A 26788-nucleotide genomic window follows, 5' to 3' on the forward strand; every position below is an offset into this window, starting at 1 on the left:
ATAAACTAATGATTAATGTAATGCCTGACAATGTGATTTTATTCCATGCTGTTTATGTACTCAACCTGCTGTGTCTGGCTGGTACTGACAGTGTACACACGGGGGCGGTGTGACCTTGCAAAAAGAAATCTAAACAGCACCTGTTAATCACAGTGAATCACAGTTTAGTCAGAGGCTGATCTTCATACAAGGGCTGTTAAAGTCAAAGTTTTAATTTAGAAACGATTAGTTGTTGGGCCAATTACTTAAAAAACACTTTATTTGCTTAGAAACTAACAAATACAAAAAATAACTAGCTTTTACTAATAACGAACAGTTTGTAAAAAGTAAAAGCTAAATATATACTACACAAAACGCTTTAAATATGTGTTTATTATTTTATACAGTTCATGGTAATACATTACTGTTTAAAATAGGCGTTCTCCAGTGCTATTTATTTTTTTTATGAATAATGTGTTTTTCTCATTCCTGAACTCGTTACTGTTCCTTTAAGAGGGCTGAGCCTGCGCCCTGTGAGACTCCACCGCACTATTCATCTACCTGCTGCCCACTCCTCTGCCATGTCTTGATTGGCCGTCTTGGCCGAAATCCTCTTGAATGATTTCAAACCCGAGTGTTTGGACGAGAAGGAGGGGGTCCTGTCTGCTTATTCCGAGCTGGCTGAGTGGAAAGGCTTGAACTGTCCGTCCACCACCACCACACCACCACCTCAGTAAAGAGGCTTATCCGAGGAGCGTTGTTGACGGTAAAACGCGTTCAAGAGAGCACCGCCGGTAAAAAAAGTGGGCTTTCAGAAGTGTCGTGTTTGTTTTGTTTGTTTTTTTTTAGCTCAAATTAGGGTTTAGCTAACAGTTGCCTTCCAGTTAGTTGCTCTTTCTGTTTACCATCGTTTGAATGGAGCGATGTCCAGAGGACACGGCGCACATTGCGATGGGACGCGGTGTGTTGTGCTGACGGGACTCGGCACCGGCGACCAGGACCTGATTGGAAATCACTGCTAATCGATTTAAAATCACGTGTTACCTTTAGTGACGGAATGTGAGTACCAGCAGTTGTTTCCGACATTCATAAATCATTTTCCCCTCAAAGATTAGTGAGGGCATTCAGTTCACGCGCGGGTTGCCATAGCATCACATTCATATTTTATATTTCACTATCGGCCTGTTGAAGAGGAGGGCATGACGGTACTTGCATATTTTGGACAATGTCTTCGTATTTTAACGCAATCCCGCAAACCGAGGCTTGGTTAAATTAGTTTTTGACAGTTTTTATTCCAAGGCGCCGTTTACACGAACCGACAAGGCTACTCAGAGCGAAGACAGCCATGGCTAAAAATCCGTCCGAGGGAGCGAAGGATGAGCTGAGCCAGCTGACGGACGAGGAGATGCTGCGGTGCAGCAAAGAGGAGCTGGTCCGGAGATTGCGGAGGGTCGACGGCGAGAAAATGAACTTGATGATCGAGCACGGCAACATGATGAAAGACATCAACCGGCGGCTGCAGCTGCACCTGCACGAAATCCGGAGCCTGAAGGAGATCAACCAGAAGCTGCAGGACGACAACCATGAGCTCCGGGAGCTCTGCTGCTTCCTGGACGACGACCGGCAGAAGGGCAAGAAGCTGTCCCGGGAGTGGCAGCGCTTCGGCCGCTACACTGCCAGCGCCATGTGGAAGGAGGTGGGCACCTACATGATGAAGCTGAAGGAGCTGGAGGCCAACCAGGACACCGTGTTGAGGGAGAACTCTGAGCTGAAGGAGATCATCCTCATGCTGGATGAGGAGAGGAACGGAGCGGGCTCCAGGAGCTCCATAGACAGTCAGTCCAGTTTAAGCAACCTGAACGGCGGCACCGGCACGGTCAGGGATGTTGGGGACGGGAGTAGCACGTCCAGCACAGGTAGTGCCGGGAGCCCCGATCACCACAATCACAACCACATACACAAGCCCGCCTCAGAGAACAGTAAGCTGGGCACCACCATCAGGAGGTCCATGGATGACCTGTCAGCCCCTCACCACCACAGAAGCATCCCCAATGGACTTAATGGTGAGTAGGCCCACATGCACTGCCTCCACCTGTGGGAACACACCTGTTGGTCACAATCTGCGGTTAGTCCTAACACAGATGCTACAGTCCAGCCAACCAGGCCTTACACTACATAAAACATGGGAAAATGGCCCTTTTGATTATATTTCCATCTTTGTGGCCAAACATTACTTTCATGGGCATGGGTGAATGACAAAAAATGTGGCTACCCCTGACTTCAAAAGATCTCCACATAAGAGAAACAAGTTGTTGTTGTTGCCCTTTTGAGGCCTGCCTCTTGACGTGATAGTATTATAATGTAGATATATTGTGCTACTTTGTGGTTGAGTTCTCAAAAGACATTCGAGGGCTGCAAAAAATTAGGAAAATATGCGTTGTTGAATATCACGATAACGATATTACTTGCGATAAATCAACCGATTTATTAAAGTGTACCTAGTTCTGCATTCCTGCTGCTTTCAGTATTCCGCTAAAATACAACAAATTGCTCGTTGAATTTAAAACAAATAACAGGAAATCATTTTCATTCATTTCATTCTTCTATTGAACAAATTGGACATTGAATTGAATATAAAAGGCACCACTTAAAAAAAGAATGGCCGTTACATTTTAATGTGCCGTTTTCTACTGATATTTTCTTTCAACTAACACAAAAAAATCGGAGTGTCTAGTGCGATATGTTGCAGCCTTTTGCAATGTGTATATTGCACAAGTTGGTAATGCGATGACGATAGCCCTTTAATGCAGCTGGCCTATTACATAGATCTGCATGTCTCTGGTTTCATTCCTCATAGATGATACAGTCAAGATGTGTTGCATGTGATTGCACTGACAACATATGCTGATCAAAATTGCTGTGAAGGATTAACATGGAGGGGGGGGGGGTCCTTGGCTTAACCTCACTGAAAAGTCTTGATTGGGATGATTATGACACATACACATATGCACACAGAGTGTCCTTAAGTGGCCATTACAGTCCCACGCTAGCCCATCATTTGAGTCTGCACTGATTTAGGTCACTGCACTCATGGTCCTTAAGAAAGAGGACTTATCTTGATAGCTTTTAAAGGGGGGCACAAGCAAATTGCTTTTTGTTGTTGGTGGTCATTCGCTGATTATCATTGTTGCCTTTTTGGTTGTGGAAGAGCACTCATGTCTGCTTAGGGCCCATTTGAAATGCATGGCACGGGACCAGAAATCAATGTCCCTGTGTTAAGACCTAAATACATGGCTGAAAGCTTGGAGCTGGGATGAAAATGCCCTGATGGAACAGGAGGACACTAAGCCTCGTTTAGCTAGCACATGGGCTGATAACTTGCCATGATCTGTTTGGCGAGGGGAATAAATTCTGGTTCAAGGGAGAAGAGAAAAAAATCCCACAACCAGTTGAAACTTTATCATCCTTATTCTTTTATCCCCGATTTACAGGGACTGGGCAGCAGCAGCATATAGGAGCTCAACACAAGCAGTTTCAAATGAGACTACATAGGTCAAATCTTATCTATCAGGCATTCCCGGACATTGTACACTGTGAAAACGGTGAAGGTAACAAATACAAAAGGATTGAAACAAGCATTAGTGAGAGCCGAAGGGAGCCCTTAATCCGGATACACTCGCACGCCAACGCACACATTTTGGGGCGGTGTTTGGCTGTCATTACGTAACATCAATATTGTGCCTGCAGCGACCCAGCACCTCTCTTAAGCTGTTGTTTCTGTTTTCTGATGTGTGTGACATTATGTGCCACGAGGCTCTGGCTCTGCGTGCTCATCGCTGACAATAAAGCACAAATTCAAATACGCACACACACAATGGCACGCCATCATAGGAAAGACCTGGTTCACTTTAGAGAAGGTTTATTATTTCATTGTTAATACCAATGCATTGGAAATGAGAGTGATGCTATCTAGTCCTAAGCAAAGCTGAGCGTTACTTATCTTTTCTGGCTTTTACATCATTGCAAAGAGTAAGAAACAGAACTACTTTTCGCTAAAAAACAACAAAAAAGCAATGTTACACTGATCCTAACCTAAAAATGTCTCATCACTCCTCAATGACAAATGCTTGGAAATGAACTGAATTGCTCGCAGATCGACATTAGCCTCTGCAGGCCTGGCGAGAAAAAACGATCTTCACCAGCACAGATTTACTCGATTGGCTTCTTGAAATCCGAGCGGAGTGACCATGTTGTGAGGTCAGATCTGGCTGCGGTGTGAGGTCTTCAGAGTGGCTTTATTTAATACTGTCCAAATGTCAGTCTGCCTCCCCCCCCTCCCCGGGGCATTTAGAAGACAAGCTCGAGGATTGCCGCTCAAGTGCTAAATGAACAGCATCTTCCCGGTTGCCAGACACACACAGAGGAGGAGGATGAATGTGTTTGGTGTCCCAAGAGTAGAACGGACCAGTTGGTTGAGCTAGAGGCTTCTGTTTCATACATTTTCAGTCAGTTTAATAAAAAAAAAAAAAATCTTCATCTTTTTGGCGAATGTAAATTTAGAAGTCCTTCTCTTTTACAGGCAAAAGAGGCCCTGGGAGAGGAGTGTATAAAATGGGGCCCAGGAAAGGGCCCTCAGTGGGTCTCGGTGGTCTTGGGGGAGTGGCTGAACAGCGGTGAGGGGTTGGCTGGGAAGCTTGGGGGTGGAGTGGTGGGGGACTGTTGGAGGGCACATTAAGCTCAAAGGAGTTTGGTTTTCGGAGACATCCTGCTGTCTGCTTAATTGAATTTCTTGTGCGTTGACATGGCTGAAATCCCCCCCTCCCTCCACTCCTCTTCCTTTGGGGGATACAGGTTGTGTGTGTGCATGTTTACTTGGACAGGGTGCGTGTTGTAATGTGCAAGGAGAGCGATGGCTTCTGTTCTGAAGAAATAATAATAAAAAAAAAAGAACAGCAGGGGCTACATTGAGTACTACTTTGTTAACTAGTGACTGCTATTTCCAGACTTCTCAACATCTGCATTCACTTTCGGTGGTCTGGAACCCAATTCCAGTGGAAGAAATATGATGCTGTTATAGAGACCTTGCATTAGGCTCCTCTTTAGAGCCACACAGACTGCAAATAGGCCTAGCTGTGTGTGAGATTAAGACAAAGTGCCCAAGCGAGACAGCAAAGTGCTGCTTTGACATTGTCCAGATGAACTGATAGAGCTCCTCTCTGCAATAATGCTTGTTGACCTTTAACAGACCCTCACACATTCTCCTGGCCCCCGAGCTGCTAAATGGCTTTAAAGGAACAATGTTTTTAACTCTGCAGATGAAGTGACTCTAAACAAGCCAGAGAGCGAGTTTTCTCAAAGAGGAGGAGAAATGATTAGACCCATCAGGCTGACGTCAACATATTCTGTTACTTTTTTTATTATTATTATTTTTTGGGCATTTTTAGGCCTTTTTTATTTGATAGGACAGCTGTAGACGTGAAAGGGGAGAGAGAGGGGGAATGACACGCAGCAAAGGTCTGCAGGTCGGAGTCGAACCCGCACCCGCTACATCGAGGAGTAAACCTCTATATTTGGGCGCCCGCTCTACCAACTGAGCTATCTGGGCGCCCATATTCTGTTACTTTTACCACAGTGGATAGGACCGTGTAGCAGCTCATGTTGTGCAGAGGACTAGCTACCTTTCATTAAGTGAGATGGCCATGTCTATGATGTCAACAATATAATTACTGTCTTGCAGTTTCAACTCATCAAAGCTGACTTATTTGAGTCCGTAGTATAAGGAACTGGTGCCATTTGGCTCTAGTCACTCAATTTTTGCCATATTGCCATACGCTTGGTGATATGAGTAAGATCATACATGCACACGGACTTGACACTTGCACATTAATGCAAAGAAAAAAAACATGCACTAAATACAACATTAATTCACTTAATTGTTTTAGTCCAGCTGTGCAGGGACAACTGAGGCTAGTTAATGCTGCCAGTGTGTGCGTGTGCCAGAGGCCAGTGCGATGTTAAATCAGGCCTGACTTCTGTTGACTGCTGGAGACATTCATCATTACTGCAAAGTCTACAGTGGCCTCTCCCTTCCATAACTAAAGGCTTGGTCAGTCCAGTGTTTGAAAAATGGCCACATCTTGTGGTAAAATCAATTTAATTCCAATTTGATGGGCAACAATCGGTGCATTGCGCTTGCAGGGGTGAAGCAAATCGGTGTGGATGTTGAGCTCAGTTTGGTGAACTTTGGTGAAACTGAATTTGTTTGTGAAACTCTTATAAATTTACCTGCCGATTTTAATTTTCTCAATTAATTGTTTGGTGTATAAAACGTCAAACAGTGAAAAATGTCCATCCCAGTTTCTCAAAGTCCAAGGTGATGTCTTTAAATATCTTGTTTGGTCCATAACCCAAAGATATTCAGTTTTAATATGCTATAAAATAAAAGGAAAGAGCATGAAATGTCCATATTTGGGAGGCTGAAAACAGCATTTTCTGCCAATTTTGCATGCAACATTACTTTTAACGATTAATCAATTTATCAAAATAGTTGGCGATTATTTTTCCTTCAAGTAGTCGACTAATCGTTGCAGCTCTACGTGATGCTGCTAACATTTTAGGGAATGCAAAGATGCACAGTCCAAAATGTAAGAAGCTGGTGGCTTATTAGCTGTGTTGCACCATCCACTTTTAATTAACCTTCCGCTGTTGGAGTATAAATTATTGAACAAAGTGGTGCACACAACTCTTAAGAGTTAAACGCCAGTGGGGGGGAAGTAAACGGCACAGCACAGAGAAAATAGAAAGATGCTCATGGAGCTATTGTAATTGGCTATTGCTGGTAGGTCCCGGCTGGCTGGCTACACGTTAGCAGTTAGCTCCTCAGCTACAGTAGATCACCAGCTAGCCTCGCGAGTGTCACCACATCACCAAGCTTCTAGAACCAAATATTTCAAGAGAGCACACAGACTAACTCCGCTGTTCCGCTTCCTTAATACTTTTCAGACCTCATTACCACGAGTCTGTCAGTCCATTCAGCTGCGTGTGGCTTTCAGAAACCAGTCCGACAGGTTAGTGATTCACCGCAGATTAAGACGCATTAGCGCTTCAGCACAACACATTGATTTATATGTTGCTTCACATCACAGGAGACTGCTTGCTCTGGCCTCCTACATGTGTAGCCATGCCTTCCTATTGTTAGTCACCCTGTAAACCAACTTAGGTTCAAATAAGTCACATTAGCTCGCTGACAAGTAATAAAAGTGTGCGTTTACACTGGGGTCTTTAGCACCTGGCCTTTTTTAATATGTGTGTCTCGTAATATATGAGGTGCCACAGCGAGTGTGAACTCTTCCCCTTTCTGATTTAGAGGCATTTCTCTCCGTCTCACTCTCTTTTTATTTCTTCTCTTCTCTTCAGTTTCCTCTTCTTTTGCCCTTGGGGAGGGACGTGACCTAAAAGCTCCCAATGAAACTGTAGAACCAGCCGTCCCAGTTGGACACCAGCGGGTGTGGGTATTTCATCACAGTAACGCAAATTAGGCAGCGTGTTGATATTCGCCTTCTTGTGTTCGGCCACTTTCCCCCTCTGAGGTGAATTATCAATAAGCTTTCCAAAGTCCCTTTTAGAGTCCAGTCATGGCTTTACGTATCTATCGGGGTCACAATCAGAGTCCCCGTTTGCTCAGTTTTTGAATCCCTGCATGCAAAAATTTGAACTGCTAGTTTAATTTCCTCCAAAGAATCAGTCAGGCTTTCAGTAACTCCTGTGTGTTTTTTTTTCTCTTCTTAAATAAACGATCAATCACCGGCGAGTCAAAGCGAGCCCTGGCGTCTCTCTGTGGGAGCTCCTTTTCCCGCTTTCAATTGAAACCGGATGATCAACAACACAATGGTGTTTTCCTCTCGGCTGTAGTTTCAAGTCATTGTGTTGGGGATGAAAAAAAAAAGGGGGGGCGTCTAAGCAGCAATAGGATGTTTCTGTCGCTGGTATCCTGTTTGACCACACTTCATGTTTCTGTGAAGCTGACTTTAAACGGCAACAACAACTCCAAGGTGCGTTATCAAAAGAAAAACGGCTACTCTTGGTGACTAAACTGAAATTACAGCTCTAAGATTATTATAATTATGGAAGTTAATAGGATTGATCATGTGAAAACATGCAGTAGAGAGTGTAGCCCTTTTTTGAGACCTACTGTACCAAAGGGAAATGCTGACACATAATGTGCTTTAGTTATTGGAGTCTTTTACATTTTTTTTTTTTTTTTTTTTTTCATGCTTTAGTTACTGGACACTTTACATTTTATGTCATTAACTTAATCAGGGTTCGTTAACATTTTAATTCTTTAAAATTATATATATTGTTTTTATTCAGCCTCGATGTAGCACAGAGCAGGCTCAACTTGCACTATCTGGCTTGCGTTTCCCAACACCCTGTCCCCGCCTATGGGAGGCCTGGTCGGCTGATAACACAGATAATGGAAGAGAAACACACACGCTTAGATACACACAGGATGGGTCGAGAGAAAGAGCCACAGGGGGAATTCTCAGCTATGTACTGTCAATGAAAAGCCAGCCTGTCAGGACGTCCCTCATTCCTGGATAAACAAAAGAGGAAGTGGGTCTCTCTCTCCTCCTTAGTGACACGGCAGCAACGCGACGGGCAGATGAGAAGCGAAAGGAAGCGTGTGTCGCTTTTTGAACTTTTTACCTCCCTGTCTTCCCTTACCCGACACACTTCACTTCTCCAGGCTTTCCTTTTTTTTTTTTTTATTTATTTATTTTTTTTTATAAAAGAGCCTTATTAAGTTTTTACAAATTACAATTTATACATTTAAACATACAGTAGGCTACCTGACATAAATATAAACCATACAAGAATTAAACAAATATAACTAATAAAATGTGCAAAACCTAGCTTAAGTGTAAAGTGCCTAGAGCCTCTCATAAAGTGCATAGAGATATTTATAAAGTGTATGGAGTCTTTTTTTATAAAGTGTATAGAGCCTTTTTATAAAGTGCATAGTCTTTTTATAAAGTGCATATAGAGTCTTTTTTTATAAAGGCTTTTCCTCTCCCCTCCATCTGCCTTCGCCTCTCACTCCATTCCTGTGAACCTGCTGTCTGATCGGCTGTCCGTTCACTCCCATCAACGGGGCCCTCGGCCGACAGAATGAGGTTATAGAGCCAGCGTGAGCCTCGCACGCACAGACGTGGACCCGCTGTAAGATCTAAAGCTAGTGCCTTCTTACAAAAAAAAACCCTTTGTTACCCCTGTGTGTTCGTCAGTCACACCTTTTCAATGATATGAACGGGGTGTCGTACCAAACACAACATTGTGTTGTCTCAGAAATATTAAGCCAATTTCAGCCACTTGTCCTCAGCCTTCCTCTCTTTCTTGTCTGTCTCTACGTCTCCGCTGATCTACTTCTTTTCTGATCGTCGGGCAGTGGTTCTCCTGGAGGGGCTGAGTTGCTCAGTCGCCTAGGCAACAGCAATGATCAGTGGGGCGAGTGGACGGCGCCCACGCCTAGCCTCGGAGTCACTGAAGCGGAGGGATGTTTAGGGTCGGGGGATGGGGGATGGGGGGATTTGTTTGGGCCTCCATGCTGGTTGACATGTGCAGAATGATGCCAGCCTGTGTGTGTGTGTGTGTGTGTGTGTGTGTGTGTGTGTGTGTGTGTGTGTCTACTGTTTCCAAATTACCTAATCAAAAGATGGGTGTGGTGCGAGTGACACACTCAGTTTAACTTGTAAGCTATTGTGAGATATGGAAATGTCACTTGAGCGTGGGTTATTATAAGAAGCAGATGATTGTACCTCCCTGTCTAAGACACGTTTTTCTTTCGTTTTTTGGGAAGGAATATCTTATGTTGAAAGTAGCCGACATGATTTTCTTTCATGAGCTTTACACACTTGACTCGACACACGTGACAAAGTGACTCACTAGCTGGAAAACTGGAGACACAAGAGTTTGTCCTCTGTCCCAATATCAGCCTCTCCTTAAGTGGCTAGTTGGTACGCTCACCTGGCAAGACCCTTATTGATCTGTGTTATATGTCCGATGTAAACAACTAATTAAGATGCAAACGAGAGACACAGGAGGGCAGTTCGAAAGAGTTATTGGGTTCAGGTGGCACACAAACCCATCTGGGGTTGCGCCATAAACTCACCATCAGCGATTCGATTCTGTCTATGCGACACACCCAGTGACCTTAGACAGTGGAATGTTCCCAGGTTGCCAAAAGTCAGCAACTCCGACAGCGAACACCTCTTCATCAGCTCCTTTTTTCGAGGCCCGGGAGGAACAGGTCGTTCATCTGGATTTTCTGCCCGTCAGCTCTCTGCTGTTGGTTGCTGTGACATTGGAAACTGAGTCAGCAGAGGTCTTCACCTTGCTTGCATTTAGATAGTGCTGTCTCCTCGCTCCAACATGTATTTAACAGTTATGGATTGTTTTTCTCTGGTGCTTAAAAACGTGGGCACATTTGCCACATTTTGATGGGTCCCACGCGGGACGGCTCACTCATTGTCAAGTCAAGAGACATAACTCCTCATTTGGAATTTGCGCAAATGTTTTAGCTGACTGGAAAGTCTCTTGCAATAATGAAATATTGAAGCACCTGATTGGTTGCTTGGATGATAACTTCACAGCCATAGTTGAGACATAACTGGAGGGCCTGCAAAAAATTTTTTTTAAACTTGCGGCGCCCCCCAGATGGATGAGATAATGTGGAGTTTTGACGGTCGGCTGAAGCATCTGGAATGAATTGTACAATCCCAACATTGTTGCTCCCGCCTCAGGAAGTTTTTTTGGGATGGTTTCAGGTAACCTTGCTTTGCTATTCTGGAGGGCAATTTTCTCTTGCAGGCCATTTTTTATGTGCCAACAGTGGACTGTGTTACTTGAGAAAACATGTAGGCCATCTGTTTTGGTTTGGGATGGGCCTTGAGGCAGACATTTCTCTAGATTTGTTCTCGTTACTTATGGTTGCATTGAAACATTCGGATGACAAGTGATCAATCGAAGGGGATTGGGGATTGATACATGGATTGTGTTTGCTGTCTTGATTTTCTGCTGCAAAGGACTCCGCCGCACGCTCTAACTGGGTGAGCTAGAGGTCGCCCCACTGTCTTGATTTTCTAAATGTCCAAATAATGCCTTGGGAACACGCGAGTCTTGTTTTACAGTGGATGGGGTTAGGGATTTTGAGGGGTTGCAGTGTCAGCGCCCTCCTCCTCCTTTCCAATAATGCCCCACGTTAAGGCCACTGTGGCCATCTGTCAGCGTAGCCTGTTTATCCATAAAATGTTACAAAGACGGTAGAAAAAAAATAGTTTCCTGTCCGTCTCTCTGAACTTTTATAAGAGATGATGAGGGGCTTATGGAAGTTTCTCTTTACAAAGCAAAATTAGAAAAGCAGGCACACAGTTCCTGAAAGAAACAGATGGATAAAAAAAAAGGGATTTGTGTTTTGCTTTTACCAGATCATCTTTTCCTATGCTATTAGCCACGCTAGTTGTATCGCCCTATGGCAATGTCGGGCCACCTTTTTGGTGCAGACTGAAATGTCTACACAGCAACTATTGGTTGGATTGCCATGGAATTTTTTTTTTTTTTTTTTTTAAAGATTATTTTTTTGGGCATTTTAGGCCTTTAATGATAGGACAGCTGAAGAAGTGAAAGAGGAGAGAGAGGGGGAATGACATGCAGCAAAGGGCCGCAGGTCGGAATCGAACCCGGGTCCGCTGCGTCGAGGTGTAAACCTCTACACATGGCCGCCCGCTCTACCAACCGAGCTATCTAGGCGCCGATTGCCATGGAATTTTGTGCAGACGTTCGTGGTCCCCAGCGGATAAATCTTAATGACTTTGTGGATCCCCTGATTTTTTTTTCCATCAAGTTTCTACTTGATCCTGTGAAATATCTTACCATCCGTTAGGCGAAATGGGTTGGCACAAAATTTAGTACAGGCATTCATTGTTCCCAGATGATGAATCCTCTGACTTTGGTCATCCCTTCACTTTTCATAGCGCCACCACGAGGCTCACATTTGTGGTTTTGAGTGAAATTTCTCGACAACCACTTGATTGTCATGAAATTAGGCTCAGCCATTCATATTTCCCTCAGGATTTATTGTAAAAGCTTAGCACCGTCATTAAGTAAAAATTCAAATCTTGCCAAAACAGGATTTATGACCAAATACCTGCAAAGATAATCACATTCCCATCAGCCGCTGTTCTTTGTATTTAGTGCTAATTGGCTAATGTAAGGCTGTTAGTATTTTGAGAACTGATGTTTTTTTTTAATTTTTATTAGAGCTGTGATAATGATCGTAATCAAGAAGCAAACACAAAAGCAGCCACACACCAGTTACATATATAATCCTACATGTTTTAACAAATGTAACGCTCAGTCCTGTGTTGTTTTATTAGGTGAAATATATAAAGAGGGAACTTGACAGATGGAAAGTGGGCGATTCGCACGGGGAAGGTCAGAGGCCGGCTTTGAATACATCATCAATATTTGATGATGGAAAGTCCCAGGCTGCTCTAGACAAAATTGGCGACAAGGGAAGACCACTGTCACTTAACTGGGCTTGGCCTCAGATTATAAGGGTAAGTCATAATTTATTTGAATTCCACATGGGACATCAAAATTAGGTGAAAGCTGATAAGCACATGAAAATGCGGGCTCACAGCAAAGGAGTTTGTCTGACTAAATCAATGACTTGCACGCCGCGATGGATGACAGGGAGAGGTACAAATGCATTTTTTTTTTTTTTGTATCATTCCATCCATGTGCGTGCGTTTCATGGTACTGGAGGTATTAATGTTCGTGGAACAACCATCAGGGATGTCCACACGATTATCTAAAACTGGAGATGTTCATGGGTGTCCCTCGGATCCTCTTAAACGCCATCAGCTGCTTGGCTCTGGAGATTGATAGCTGCAGAATGGAATGGAAGTGGATACTTTTGGTTCAAGAGGGTTTTGATGGAGGATAGAGGGAAGAGAGATGGCCCCCCTCTGTTGTTTCTGTTGCAGTCGGTGCCTGTCAGGGTGGCCGTCATGGCTTCGTATAGAGGCAGAAGGTGTCTGATGAGGCATAATGGAGCCGGTTATTTGTCTTCAGAGGGGCATCGCGCTGCATATTTCAAACTCCGCTCACTCACACGCTGAGAGGAAAATTCCATCAATTGAAGCACTGTGGCCTCTTTACTTTCTGTTCTCACACTGCTGCGCTCCTCTGCTGCTGTTTTTTTTTGAGAGTGTTCAGCATCAGCACGATAGAATCAGGAGGCAAGGCAACAAAGGTTGGTTGGCACTTTGAAGTGTTCCTAGTCTCGCTTTGCCAGACCTTCCTCCACAGCGCTGCGGAGGAGGGTCTGGCTAGTCCACACAGCATTCCGGGACGGGAGAAAAACTTGCTCTGGGTTTATTGGCATTTCTTTAAGCCAATCACAATCGTCATGGGATTCAACACGGTGCCTCTGCAAAATAGCCTCTGGGAACTTGTTTTGGTGGCACGTTCAAATGTTGTTTTATATGCAACAGAAAACTCAGATTGGACAGATGGTCTTAGGTCTGAAAGAGATCTGAGGAGCAGTTAACCATAGTCCTCATACATTTTAGAATTCCAACACAAAGAAAGCGGAAGGTAACGGACATAGACTGACAGAATTTTTCCCTGAAGTGGAACGTCGTGTATATAGACTGAAGTTTTCCTAATCTGAGTATTTCTACTTTAAAACCATTAGAATGAAATGCATTATGAACAGATTATGCCTTGTGGAGCTCTCTCCATACCCTTGAAAGTAAAATAACATATTCAGTATTCAACAGCTCTCTCGTTGGGATTATGAGGATTTTTATCAGGTGTCAATTACAGCGTGCAAATATATTTAGTTTAAATGGCCACTATCAAAAAGGCTGAATATCTTATAAATTATAACTTTAAAAATGGCATCAGAAGGCTGCACTGTACTGTAGCATTATATAATATGCTTCTGATGCTTGCAATTGATGGAAATGCAGCTGCAGCTGTGCCATTTTCAATGATGTCTGGGTGAGGTTAGACTGACGAGTGAACTCGGTGAACCCACACAAATGCACACACACACACACACACACACACACACACTGCACTGGAATATATTTTGCTGAAATCTCACCCATTTCTTTGATGATTCCACTCTGACCTGTGGCTGTCTCCATAGCTACCCATCATCACTACGTTTGATCTCAATCTGCAATATATTAATTGAGTAACGAGGTCAGCCAAGAGGGATTTCAGGAGATTTTTTTTATATCATTTTTATTTTTTTTAAACTGTGTGTTATCTCTCATATGCTCTCTGTTTTGGTCGCTCTCCTCTCAGTCAACAAAACATGTAAGGCGATTAAACCATTGATGTTGTAGCGCCGCGCAGGCTCTCTGAAACGTGGCTGAGGGTTTGGAGGGGAGGGAGTGTCTGTTAAAAAGGATTTGAAGAGCGGGATCCAGCGCTGTATCTCTGCCCACCACTCTTTTAAATACATGGCACGTAGCCCTGCGTATGATATGCACTGTATGAACCGAAGGCACTCTCTTAAACCCTTTACAAGACATAACGGTGTTAAATGGCATGCACACTTAATGAAAGTGCCCTTATTAAGGTGCAACAGGGTGTCCTAAAGGGATGAAGAAGGGTAAAGGACGGGAAATAGGGGGTGGAAGCGTCTCAGAGAGGGTTGCTGTGGAGAACCTCTAAAAGAAAGGTGCAAAGTTGACGATCCAGGGGCAACAGAGGACACTGCAGAGCAAGCACTTTCTCATTGTTGCTGCTAGGATACTATGCCCTTTTTATTCAGTATTATGGGGTGCGCTTTACCGCGCTTTCTCTACGCAGTGACGCCTCGTTTAGCTCTGCGCCTTTCTACCGTACATCTCTCACCCTGCTTTTGATACATTTCCTCAAGTCAAGTTTTATTCTTGTTGTTTTAAAAAAACCAAAAAAAAAAACCTTCTAAACAAGTTGAATCTCGTCGCAGAGGAATGCATCTCATTTTCTCGTGGCGGATTGAAATCTGTGCTCCCTCAGGGAGAAATGCGGACTGTATACCTGTAGGGCCTGCTTGTAGTCGGCACGTGCGCAACACACAAAAACAGTAGGCCTGCGTTATATGAAAAAGGGATGGAGAAGGAGCCTGTCGTCATTTGTGCTTAGTAATTCTCCAGACCCATGCCACATATGGTGCAGTGTTTATACACGGACCAAGATGGAAGGGTACAATGAGAGCGGTTTATATGCATAAGTTAATAATTGACCGTTGGATGAGAGAATGGTGTCATGAAAGCCCGCCAAATGGTATGGAAGCAGAAGCATGGAACTGATTCCTGTTGTGTTCGCCACAGTCGTGGCAGCTTGGTTCACCCAGCCGGTGGAAAGGCTGACGGAGGAGGTTTTCCAGGAGCCCACATCAGTGGCTGTCTGCAGACGAGTGCTGAGGGAGAAGGGGAATCTGAGAAATGAGGAGAGTTAAGGAAAATTTGAAAAAGGGAGAGATGGGATTATGGGAAATGGATGGTGGGGGGGGAGTTACAGAGGGTTAGCAGAGGAGATGCAAGGAGGGAAGGAACAAGAGAACATGAAATGGGAAACAGAAGACGAGCGAATTAAAGAGGACATGTTGGGGGGGGGAGGAAGACACTCAAACGAGGCACAGCTGAAAATTGGCCATCCCTGAAATCTCAGCTGCTGGCATCGAGAGGTTAGGGTTAAAAAAAAAAAAAAAAACTCTGCACCTGCAGAGTGCTGAAAAATGCACACCACTGAGCACTGAAAAAAGACTTTTCATACTTTTTATATTCCGAGGAGTAAATATTTCAGCAGAGAAATCCGTTTTATCTCCACTCACACAGCTGCTATCGCTGTGCTTTAACATTTTTACTTTTTATACTCTCCTAGTACTGTCCTTGTTTTTTTTTTTTTTTTTTTCTTACAAGCCTTTTGGCTACACAAATAATTTATATAAGAATAGCCTATACAAAAAGTTTTTACTAGAATAACTGATTCCGGACACTCATCTATCAAATACTGAGAAAAACCAGAGAACGTTTTCAAGGAATTAATATTGTTGACAGTTTTGGGCTATTTGGGTCTCATTTGTACTTCCATGGATTGTTAGTACACACACATTGGCAAACATTTTTACATTCCATCTCCACATTCCAGTCAGCAGCTTTATCTAACAAACGAAGCACTGTGCAAATCCCTGATGTGCCTGTGCTTTTATAGACGTCGGCGTGTTTGATAATCCTCCAACTTGGAGTGTTTCCTGCTGCTTAAATGCTTTGCTATCATTAAATGTCTCAGCGGTGGTCCAAAGTTGACTTATTTACAGTTTTGCTATGACTTATGGTTTTCAGTTTGCGATAGTGAAAGTAAATTTATGATTATTGCAAGGCCGCCGAGGTTAATGGCTCTTTGGGCGGAACCTTGACTTGCCTAATATCTGGGGAATGTCCGTAAGAAGAGTGTGCTGACAGGAACTTGGATGAAAGGTAAAGCAGCTCGTCGTCATGATGTTGTAATAAAAAGTTGGTTTTGTAAGTCAGGCGTCGGTGTCTGCGAGAATGCCCTGTTGCTGAACTGCCTCATGGGAGTCCACATGTGGAAAGGAAAAAAAAAGGCTCGAGTTAGAGTTCATCCATCCGAGTCATAAAAAAATAAATGAAAAATCCATGGAAAATAGGACATTCCTGTTAAAAAAAAAAAATAATAATAATCTGTGATATACGTAACATTATTCCAGCATGTAACGTATGACAAATAAATAAAAAGAGGAATAAAAAACTTTATGGTTACACCACACAGATGCAACAAAATCAATAATCCATCCATCCATCTATATACCCGCATTTATCCCGCAGAGCGTGGCCGGGAATCTTTCCCAGCACACACTGGGTGAAAGACGGATGGGTCGCCACAGCGCTGACGCACTGACCGACAGACCCATTCACACCTACGGCCAATTTACAGCCACCGGCTAGCCTAACCTGCATGTCTTTTGAGTGTGGGGAAACGGTGGAATTAAGTCGAATCTTTTTAAGCAAGAGATTGATTTCGAGGACAAAGAGCCAGCATATGTTCCTGTTTGCTAATCTGCAGCTTTTACAGTAAGATGATTAGAGGTTTGATAACGCTCCATTTGCAAAAAGGCATAAAATGCATAATGGCTTCTTTAGTTAGCACTGATTTAGCCTCTCTCAAGCCTTCCTAGGGTTGGGTACCGAAACCTGTTCCTACGCGAACCGGTAGGAATTGGACCGGATTAGAACGCAAATTTCGGTTCCTCATTTCGGTTCCACTTAATGTGTCGACTGAAATATTTTCCCTCTGTCGCTCCAAAATGGACATACAAATCATATCATAACACACATCATAGTTGTGTGTTAAGTGACTTTTATTTATTTATATATATATAGTACAGGCCAAAAGTTTGGACACACCTTCTCACCATTTCAGGTGACTACCTCATGAAGCTCATTGAGAGAACACCAAGGGTTTGCAGAGTTATCAAAAAAGCAAAAAAGATATAAGACATGTTTTCAGTTATTTCACACTTTTTTGTTAAGTACATAATTCCATTTGTGTTCATTCATAGTTTTGATGCCTTCAGTGAGAATCTACAATGTAAATAGTCATGAAAAAAAAGGAAACTCATTGAATGAGAAGGTGTGTCCAAACTTTTGGCCTGTACTATATATATATATATATATATATATATATATATATATATATATATATATATATATATATATATATATATATATATATATATATAAAATTAAGTACTTTAAGTACTTTAAAATGTTAATATATTGTTAAATTGAAATAATTTTTCAATAAAAAAAAACTCTATAAAAGATGCTTTCTTTGGTGTCATTTTTCAGTTTTTCAAGAATCTGTTTAGGAATCGAAATGGTAAAAATCCAAACGATACCCAACCCTTCCCCTGCTACAATTTCAAAATCACTTTTATTACGCTATAAATATATCAGAAATGGTCTTGTTTAAAATCTCCGGAGAACGGCCTCTCCCTCCTTCATCTCTTCAGCCACGGCTGCTTCTTCCACCGGTTTCTGTTAGTGATGTACTGTTGACCTCCCTCTGTTCCACCACGGGTCTGTTTAGTAGGACCTGTTGAGTTGGAGGGACCACCTGGTCACCACTGGCTCGCTCTCATCCGTGTCCCTCACAGCTAATGCGAGCTGACACAGCAGCTCCCAAAGGACAGCTGGCTCGGCAGCAGACAAAGGAGGCCAAGCAGTGTCTGACCCTAAAGTTAGTCTTGGCTCCTGCTGTTGACTCATCTCTGGTGCCTTTTCACTGTGGAACGTAAAGGTCTCCGATGTAATGGAGGTGTGCTGGTTGAATTTTAATAGACCAACAGCCTCTCGCAGCAAAGGACTGGGTGTTTACTTTAGGGTTGGGTATCGTTTGGTTGTTTTTTTTCTTCCCAAAACTGATGCTAAAACAATACTTTTAAAAAGGTGGCGGTGCCTAAACCGATAAAATAATGTATATATTTAAAATAAGGAGCACAAAACGACAGTTGGCGACATTAAAGAACGGCTTGTTTATTGCTAAGGCCATATGGTCAAAATGAAATGATTGATTAAAAATGTTATAACAATAACTTATTTCACCAGTAAATTGCTGGTAAATGACAAACAACCACTAGATGGAAAAAGGGTATTTTACAATAACTTTGAATGCACCACGAGGCTGGCGAGGCAAGTTTCAAGTGAACGCACTGTCTGTGTTGTTTTTCCAACAACGTCAGCTGCGGCCTGTTACGTCTCGGTGTTGGAATCCTCTACAGGAAAATACAGTCACACCGTTTAACGTTAGCTGTCAGCATTTTAACAGTGTTTAATCCAGCTACTAGCTAACGGTAGGCTAACGTTACCTGCTGCCAAGTATAATGTTGCCTCCAACGTCCGTTTCGGAGCATCAGAGAGCAGCGCTGGCATTTCAGTAGCACCGAAAGGAGGCACCTAAATCCGCGTTACTATTTGGTCCGGTAGATACCGGTTGTTAAAGCACCAGTGCCATATTAGCACCGGGTTTCAGTACCCAACCCTAGTTTATTTGGCAAAAATGAACGGTAAACAATAAAAGAGTTAGCTACTCATGCTGTTGAACTATTTAGTTTGCATAATCATACATGTATGGCCCTGTTAAGCCCTGGCATCTTGGGTAATATCCAGACTGTGTGTATCAGTGACTGTAGAAAATACTAGTGCACACATTTTGCCATTTTGCATTTCATTTATGGGACCGAGACTCCAAAAACTCTTCAAAGACTGCTGTTAGATTGATGAGGCCGGCAGAGGATGAATCAAACCAACTGCCTCTGTAACCACCCTGCTGTGTAAATGATAGCCATGCATCATGAAGTGAGAAAGTGTGACTTGACGACCAGACGATGGGGTGTCAGTGAGGTCTTGTGTAATAAGATGTGTGTGTGTGTGTGTGTGAGAGTGAGTGTGTGCGTGCGTGCGTGCGCGTGCGCGCTGGAGTCCCGCTGTACTGTAGTCTTCGTCAGATTGATTCAGGGCAGGTTAACCATCTGGCTATAAACCTGTGTGTGTGCCCCACAGCACAAGGTCCACTCATTCATAGACGCACACCCACATCTCATTTGGGCTATTTATTGTGTGTGTGTGTGTGTGTCCTGTACAAGCTACACTAATAAACCTAATGGATATAAAGTCAGAGGTGGGCTTTAGGCCTATTAAAAGGATGGCGTGCTTTAGTGCTGCTAGGGCAGTTATGGAATCGGGAGCCGTATGATATACAGCAGTGTATATTATGACATTTATAACCCTCCCTATGCACTGTGCTTCCGGATATATATAATGCCGTAATCCACTCCATCATCTGATCAATTGTAATGCCCTACATTTTAAATGTAACTGGTTTGACAGGGACAGCAGTAGTAAATGTCATTATTGCCCCAAGGGTGGAAAACGGGTTGACGTTTGTTACAATGCTGCTAGATGAAGCCATTCATTAGCTGCAATTAAATGTTTACTGTGATTAATCACTACCACACAACTGGAGCTGTGCTAGGTTGAGTTGTTTTATTGGTTGTATACTTTGTAGAGCTGTCACACATTCTGCCGTGTGTGTGTGTGTGTGTGTGTGTGTGTGTGTGTGTGTGTGTGTGTGTGTGTGTGTGTGTGTGTGTGTGTGTGTGTGTGTGTGTGTGTGTGTGTGTGTGTGTGTGTGTGTGTGTGTGTGTGTGTGTGTGTGTGTGTGTGTGTTTTATTGTTAAATCAGGCCTGACTGCTGGAGACATTCATTAAGTCTACATTGGATCTCCCTCCCATAACTAAAGGCTTGGTCAGTCCAGCGTTTTAAAAATGGCCACATCGTGTGTGTGTGTGTCGTTAACTGTTTGAACTTCCTAAATCCACCTCAGACTCTGCATCCCAAGCTGTGTTTTCCATAGTTGCAAACTACATGCTTATTGTATATTAACATGTAGTATGTATGGGCCTAAGACGTCTTCTTTAAGTTTCTTGTTTTCTTTGAACAACTGTTAAAAAAAAGAAAACAAAAAGGATTCAGTATACAATAGTCAAGTTTCCATCCTAATGCAGGTCCGATGTTTCCGTCTGCCACTATTTCTGTCTCTTTATTGAGAGACGGTTTCCATTTTATTTTTATTTCTACACAAACGTTTCCACCTCCAGCGAAGCGTAAAAGCATTTTTGCAATATTTTGTCTTTCTTTGAATTTCTGGTGTTTGTGATCTTTTTTTATATTTTATTTTTTTTAAAGCAAAATTGACAATGTGCATAAAAACAGGCAGGTGGAAACACCGTTTCCAGATGAACACTGATTATCACATTAATTTGATTGATTTTTCTGTCAATTGATGAATCAAGTAAGCCTTATTGCTCAGCCGAGGTATTAAAGGGAAGGTGTCGTGCATACAGAGCTGTGAACAGACCAACGGACTGTTTTGGAGGGCGCGCTGCGCTCCGGGTCAATTTTAAACGGGGAACATTTAGACAAGATGAGACACCTCGACAATGCTCGGCAGACGTGTTAAGAGAGAGACGGGGTGCAGCCCGTCTCTCGGCCCGGCAAAGCCACAAATATGACCAGCAGTGTGTAGCCTAATGTCTGCTTGTCAGGGCTCGTAAAGTTTACCTCTAAAGGTCGCTGGCGTTTGTGTGAGTGTGTGTGTGTGTGTGTGGCTCTTGATCTCTGTGATGTTTCACACCTCCGACTCCATCCTTTACACGCACAAACATACCCAGAAGTACATGTGCTTTTTCTCTGTCTAAAGCCGCAAGCGTCTCACCATCGGCAGATGTGTGTGTTTGTGTGTAGATACTTAAAAGATTATAATTTTATTTTGCTGCTGCTTCTTACAAGAAGATTTTAAGTTGGGGGGGGTTAAAAATAGCCAGTTTCTGTGTGTGTGTGTGTGTGTGTGTGTGTGTGTGTGTTAGCACCATGTTTCAGACGGTTGTACCCTGCAGAAGAGCATAAGGATGTCTGCGCCTCAAAACCAGATACATTCACTTTTCGAGTTGTAAAAATAACTTTTGCGCGATAAACGTGATGACATTAATAATGAGGCCTGGCTATCGTTGTTGTCTTCTGCAGTGGAGACCAGGATGAAGCTGTACAGACTAGCCCAGAGCAAGCGCTAACCATTCATCATGGGATGTAATAGAATTCCCCTTGGTTATTATGCTTGTTTGTGTCTTGTCTGCACAGTATCTGTATCTGTATGTACGTCTCGCTCTCATTCTCCCGTTTCCTTTCTAATGGCCTCTTTGCCGACGACTGCAGAGTATAAGCGCCTGTCTCCCTCGCTCAGTTTCACCACATCTCAAAACGCTGCTGTCAGGGCGAGTCAAAGGCTATGGAACTCCAGTCCGACATCAATCCGATTTTTAGCCGCGGTCGGGATGAAATCACTGTCTATGTGGACAGCTCTTACGTAAGATCTCTTTCTCTTTGAGGCAATTACTCTGCTAATTGCCCCTTCTGGAGATCCCTTTTTATCCATCAGTGCTCGGTTAATAGTCGGTAAAGCTCCAGATGACACCGGTGAATGGGTCGTATTTTTTTTGTTTTTCCCCGGTCGTTTCATTTGAGAGCTTTGTCCTCCTGCTGTTAGAAATCTCTCCAGTAATTCCACAGGAAATGCAATTATACTTACTTAGTTTACATTCCATTAGAGGGTTTTTCTTTTGACGGCGTCATTTCTGGGATGGCGTGCATGCTGTCGATGGTTTTGTTTAGACATATCTAAAGTCAACCAAAAACATCAGAGCAAGCTACATGTTGTCAACACTTTGGATTAAAGGGCATAGCCACAAGTTGAATCTTGCCTGCTCTCCCTTTCTCTCGGTATTTGCATTAGAATGAAATCGGAGGCGGTTGTTATTCATGTAAACAGTAATGAAACCACTAGATGATGTCAATGGAAAGAAAAGGTTATTTTCACTGGACTGGAAAAAGCCCCGGTTTGCAGCATGCATCAGAACCCGCACGGCAGATGGGATTTTCAGAGGCCGATAATAAAGGGGTTTCAGGGTTCTACTTATTGAAGGAGCATTCCTTGTGTTTAACGTCTAACTGCTAGCTGTTAGACTCTGCTTACATAAGCACAAGCTTCGCCAGCTCAGCAGTCAGTCAGACGGGCTTTTTAAAGGAACGGGGGAGCTATGCAGATTTATGCAAATGAGGGTTGCCATGGGGGGTTTGTGGTGGTGCAACCGTGGTAACGGGGGAGAGGAATGAGGTTAAAGAGGGCCATGGGCTCCGGGAGGACGTTCCTTACCCACAATGCCCTCCGGTGTTTGTTTACACACTGCGGTGGGTTCTGGGTTGTGCGAGGTAAAGCCCAGCCATCTTTTTAAGCCTCTTCTCCAAAGTCCCTTTCACGGGCGCCGTGGGGGTATCATGCTGATGGCATCCAGACGGTTACAGGCAACACATGTGTGCACGTGTTAAGTGAAACTGCTGTATTCGTTGACATTTTCCAAACGTTTCTTGTTGAAAAGGGCAATGGTTTGACTCCAATTTAACCAGCGAGTAAATATCCATAATCCCTGCTAGCGAAAGACGTGCAATCACCACGACAAATCATCCCCGGCTAAATAGCTGTGTGATGCTGTAATTTAAACAAAAAGGATTGCGCAGTTTTGTGTGTTCACAAAACAAATAAAGGATAAGCGCTGTAGCATAGTAATTCCGAAGTGATTTGCCTCCATGTTCTCCTACGCAAGCAGAAAATCCTACCTGGTTGACTGAGCCGGAGGAATGAAGTGTCCCATCCCTAAATCAGTCAGGAGCTATGACCCTTGACTCTCAGTGTCAAGTGCCATGAGTGTCACCGAGGGTGACGTAGCGACAAGCTTTTGAGGTCGACTTGGAATGGGGAAAATACTGTACAGAAGACGTTCTTCACTCTAGAAAGTCTTAGTACACCCGTACCAGATGGCTTTCGTTCATGGACTCCAATTTAGTATTTTGGCAGTTTTTACCCATAACTCAGCCTCAGTAAAGCATTATCAGTACTTCAGATCCAGAACTTTATTCACATGCCAAACACAGAGGTGAAAGATGGGTAAGAAAGATCATCTGCAACCTAACATCACATATACGACTGGTTTCCCGTAGACAAACGACAGCCCATAGCCAATCCGTCTCTGAATGGCACTAATCTTTTCTGCTTTGTTTCACAGTCAATAGTCACTGCGCACGCACACATGGACAGTAATTAAGGGTGTGGACCAAATATAAGCCCGCAGCTTTGATTTCATGGGATTAAACCCAACTGGCTGGCAGATTGCTATTCTTCTAGCCTAATGAAAAGATTAAGGGCAGAGGGCACTAGCTTTACAAGTGGCCTGATCATCGAAACAAATAAACTGTGGCAATGCTGTTTGATTTGGTCATGTTCAAGCAATGCATATATTATTTTTTTTGTAACTTTTTTTTTTACAAGGTTTTTCACAAGTTTAGCATTGTCAGACTCTGTTCAGTTACCCCCCGCACATAATGAAGTGTGTTTTTATCACCGACGCACACGTAACATCACACATCCACAGACACCCAGCTGCAGGCGCGTGAAGGCGTCCAGCTGACCCTGCAAGGTTGGTGACGACGAGCTGAGGAGACAGGGTGGGGGGTGTCAGGGACGACATCACTTTGCCGGACAGGATGTGTGACAGCAACGAGACACACGTCTGCGTTACTGTCTGCTGGGATTCCTATAAATAAACTAGTTTTCCTCTCCCACTAAGGATGCTGACAAATCGATCAATAGCTAGACATGAGAGATGTACACTGGTCTTCAGTTTCCACTCAATAGACATAAACAACCTTTGGTACATTAAAGAGCCCCAGCTGGCCTCTAAACAACTTTTAAATGACTACAGTGGGTGTAATTACATACATACCGTGCTGTGGTTATTGTGGGTAATTGGATTAAGTCAACAGTGAGTCTTCATCAACGTCCCTCCGTTTTTTTATCCAGATAGATTGATTTGTGTCGGGGAAATATGAGAGGAAATGAGGTTCAGCCCGGAGGCAGGGGGGAAGGAAACCAATTCTGTAATGTGTTTACACTGATCTCTTCTGGACAAATGGAGAATGTTTCCAATCGGCAGTATAACTGATAAAGGATCTGTCGTATCTGTGTTTGACACCCCATTCAAGTTCTTTTGCAGTCTGATTGGGAAGCTGGAACATCATTTAAAGGGCATTTCCAATGTAGAAACTTTCTCAGGGGATCAAAAACGTTTTAAGGAACTTTACCTGTGTTAGGGACCAATTTTCACAGTCGGACTTTGGCTTTAGACGAGGGCTGCAACTAGAGGTTATTTTTATTATTTATTAATAAAGTTCTTGCTTATAGTGTTGCCAGAGTTTTGACCTCTTCAGACTATTTTCTTTCTCCATGCACCTTGGAAGTACTTAGCAGGAAGGAGGTGAAGTTGGGCCAGAAATGGTTAATCTGCTAAAAATGCCCCTTTTCCAGATTTCCCTAAAAAATGTCCTAGAACGCACGTTGATGTATTCAGGTTACACAACTCGATTTACTATTGTACAAATTAAAGACAAGCGCAAAATATTGGCCATTTCTGCTTGAAAATTTTATTTTTGATTTATCAAAATTGTTGCTAATTAATTTTCAGTCGATTTGACAATTAGTCCTCTGTTGGTTGAATGTCAATTGTTTATCGACTAATTGCTTCAGCTCAATTTAAAATGAATCCAAGTCCCGAAAGTGAAATCTTTTGTTAAAGGTGCAATATGTAATATTGTATGTAATACTGGCAGCTAGCGGTTAAAATAATTACTGCACTACCAATTCAAAATACTTGAGTCGTCTCCCCCCCCCCCTTCCCAGGTTTAAAGGTTGCAAGGCAGGTTGCCAGGCTGAGACCGCAGCATTCACAACAATGTTGCTAGACGCTTTTCTCACATAGCCAGACATTACTCCACAGCACAGCTGAGTAGCTAATGGTAGATGCTGGCTATATTGACAGTCATAAAAGCCCGTGCTCACGCGGAGCTCTGTAACCAACTGACAGACACACTTTTTCGGCTTAAAATTACAGTATGAACCGCTAAAAACACAACAACCTCACTGTCCTCTCCACACGCCAGTCAGGCACACTTCCTCGGCTTAGAATTACAATACGAAACGCTAAAAATACCACTACCTTGCCGACGGAACACACTTCATTGGCTTAGAATTACGGCAACAATCGCTAAACACGCTGCAAACTCACAGTCCTCTCTTTCCGATTCACAGCCCCCCTCTCGTGGCTTAAAATAACTCACCGTTGTCGGCTCCAGCCGCTGAAGAGGCTACACGCTGTAAACAGCCATGGGCTGCTTGCCTGGTCCTCCCGGTAACGTTAACAGTTAGCAGGGTTAGCATGGCGCCGTTAGCCAGGACCAGTCGGGATTACTTTACCGGCTATGTCTCAATTGTTTTTGCGAGTAACCAACTCGGGTACTCTAGCTATATAATTCAATGTGAGTACACAAATGTTGAAATGACAAAAAATGCCCGTCCCTAGTAGCTGTGATAAATTAGCCTGAAGCTCATGCTTACCTGTTCAGGAGAAAATAAGCCAACTCTGCGTCCTTTTGGGCTCTAAGCTGTCTCCATCTTTCAAATACATCTCCAATATTTACCAGGGGGTTGTTACGTCTCTGGTCACGCAACTGTTAGAAACATGCTGTTTTCTTTTTTTTTATGTCATGTAGAATCTATCTCCGTTGATCCTGTTCGTTTGTTTGCTGCTTTCATGGCTGTACTACCGTTACAGCTGTAGCGCGCTGGGTTTACGTTTTTACAGGTATATCTGGCAACCCGGCCTGCCTGTCAAACTGGGCCGTTGATAACAACACACAGATCAAAACATAAACATAAATTCCGTCACGGAATGTAAATTTCAAAAAGAAAAAATAGCATTGTTGTCAGAAAAGATAGTATTTCAGTTTAACATGTTTCCTTAATATCTGATGAGGCATTGGTGTCATTTTTGGATTTATTACAGTACAAATATTACATATTGGACCTTTAAGTTGCTAATTCAGAAGTTGTTTTCGAAGTAGACAGAGGCGAGGATACAAACACTGGTCACAACCATAGCATTACTCTTTAACTGTGAACACACAGCTTGGGGTCAAGGTCCAAGGTCCCCCTCACAGCCAATCGGCAGTCTTGTTTCAACTGCAGGGCTTAAAAAAAAAAAACTGTGATGGCATGGTG

At 43.2% G+C, this 26788-nt stretch overlaps 1 protein-coding gene across 9 annotated transcripts in view; it reads left to right on the forward strand.

Moving 5' to 3' along the window:
* Positions 1 to 537: 537 nt before the first annotated feature.
* ccdc85cb (coiled-coil domain containing 85C, b) overlaps positions 538 to 26788 on the forward strand; it is a 51429-nt gene continuing 25178 nt past the window's right edge. For 5 of the 9 annotated variants that reach the window (XR_003694869.1, XR_003694870.1, XR_003694871.1 and 2 more), the window contains exons 1-2: positions 538 to 2042; positions 6982 to 7046. Coding sequence is in view for 5 of the 9 variants with exons in the window: in XM_028605118.1 (XP_028460919.1) it covers positions 1325 to 2042; positions 6982 to 7046 (783 nt within the window). In the remaining 4 variants the exon portion in view is untranslated. The remainder of the gene's footprint in view (positions 2043 to 6981; positions 7047 to 26788) is intronic. The other 4 variants (XM_028605113.1, XM_028605115.1, XM_028605116.1 and 1 more) reach the window with 1 other exon arrangement.

Source organism: Perca flavescens, chromosome 18 (genome assembly GCF_004354835.1).
Source record: "Perca flavescens isolate YP-PL-M2 chromosome 18, PFLA_1.0, whole genome shotgun sequence".
NCBI classification, from domain to species: domain Eukaryota; kingdom Metazoa; phylum Chordata; class Actinopteri; order Perciformes; family Percidae; genus Perca; species Perca flavescens.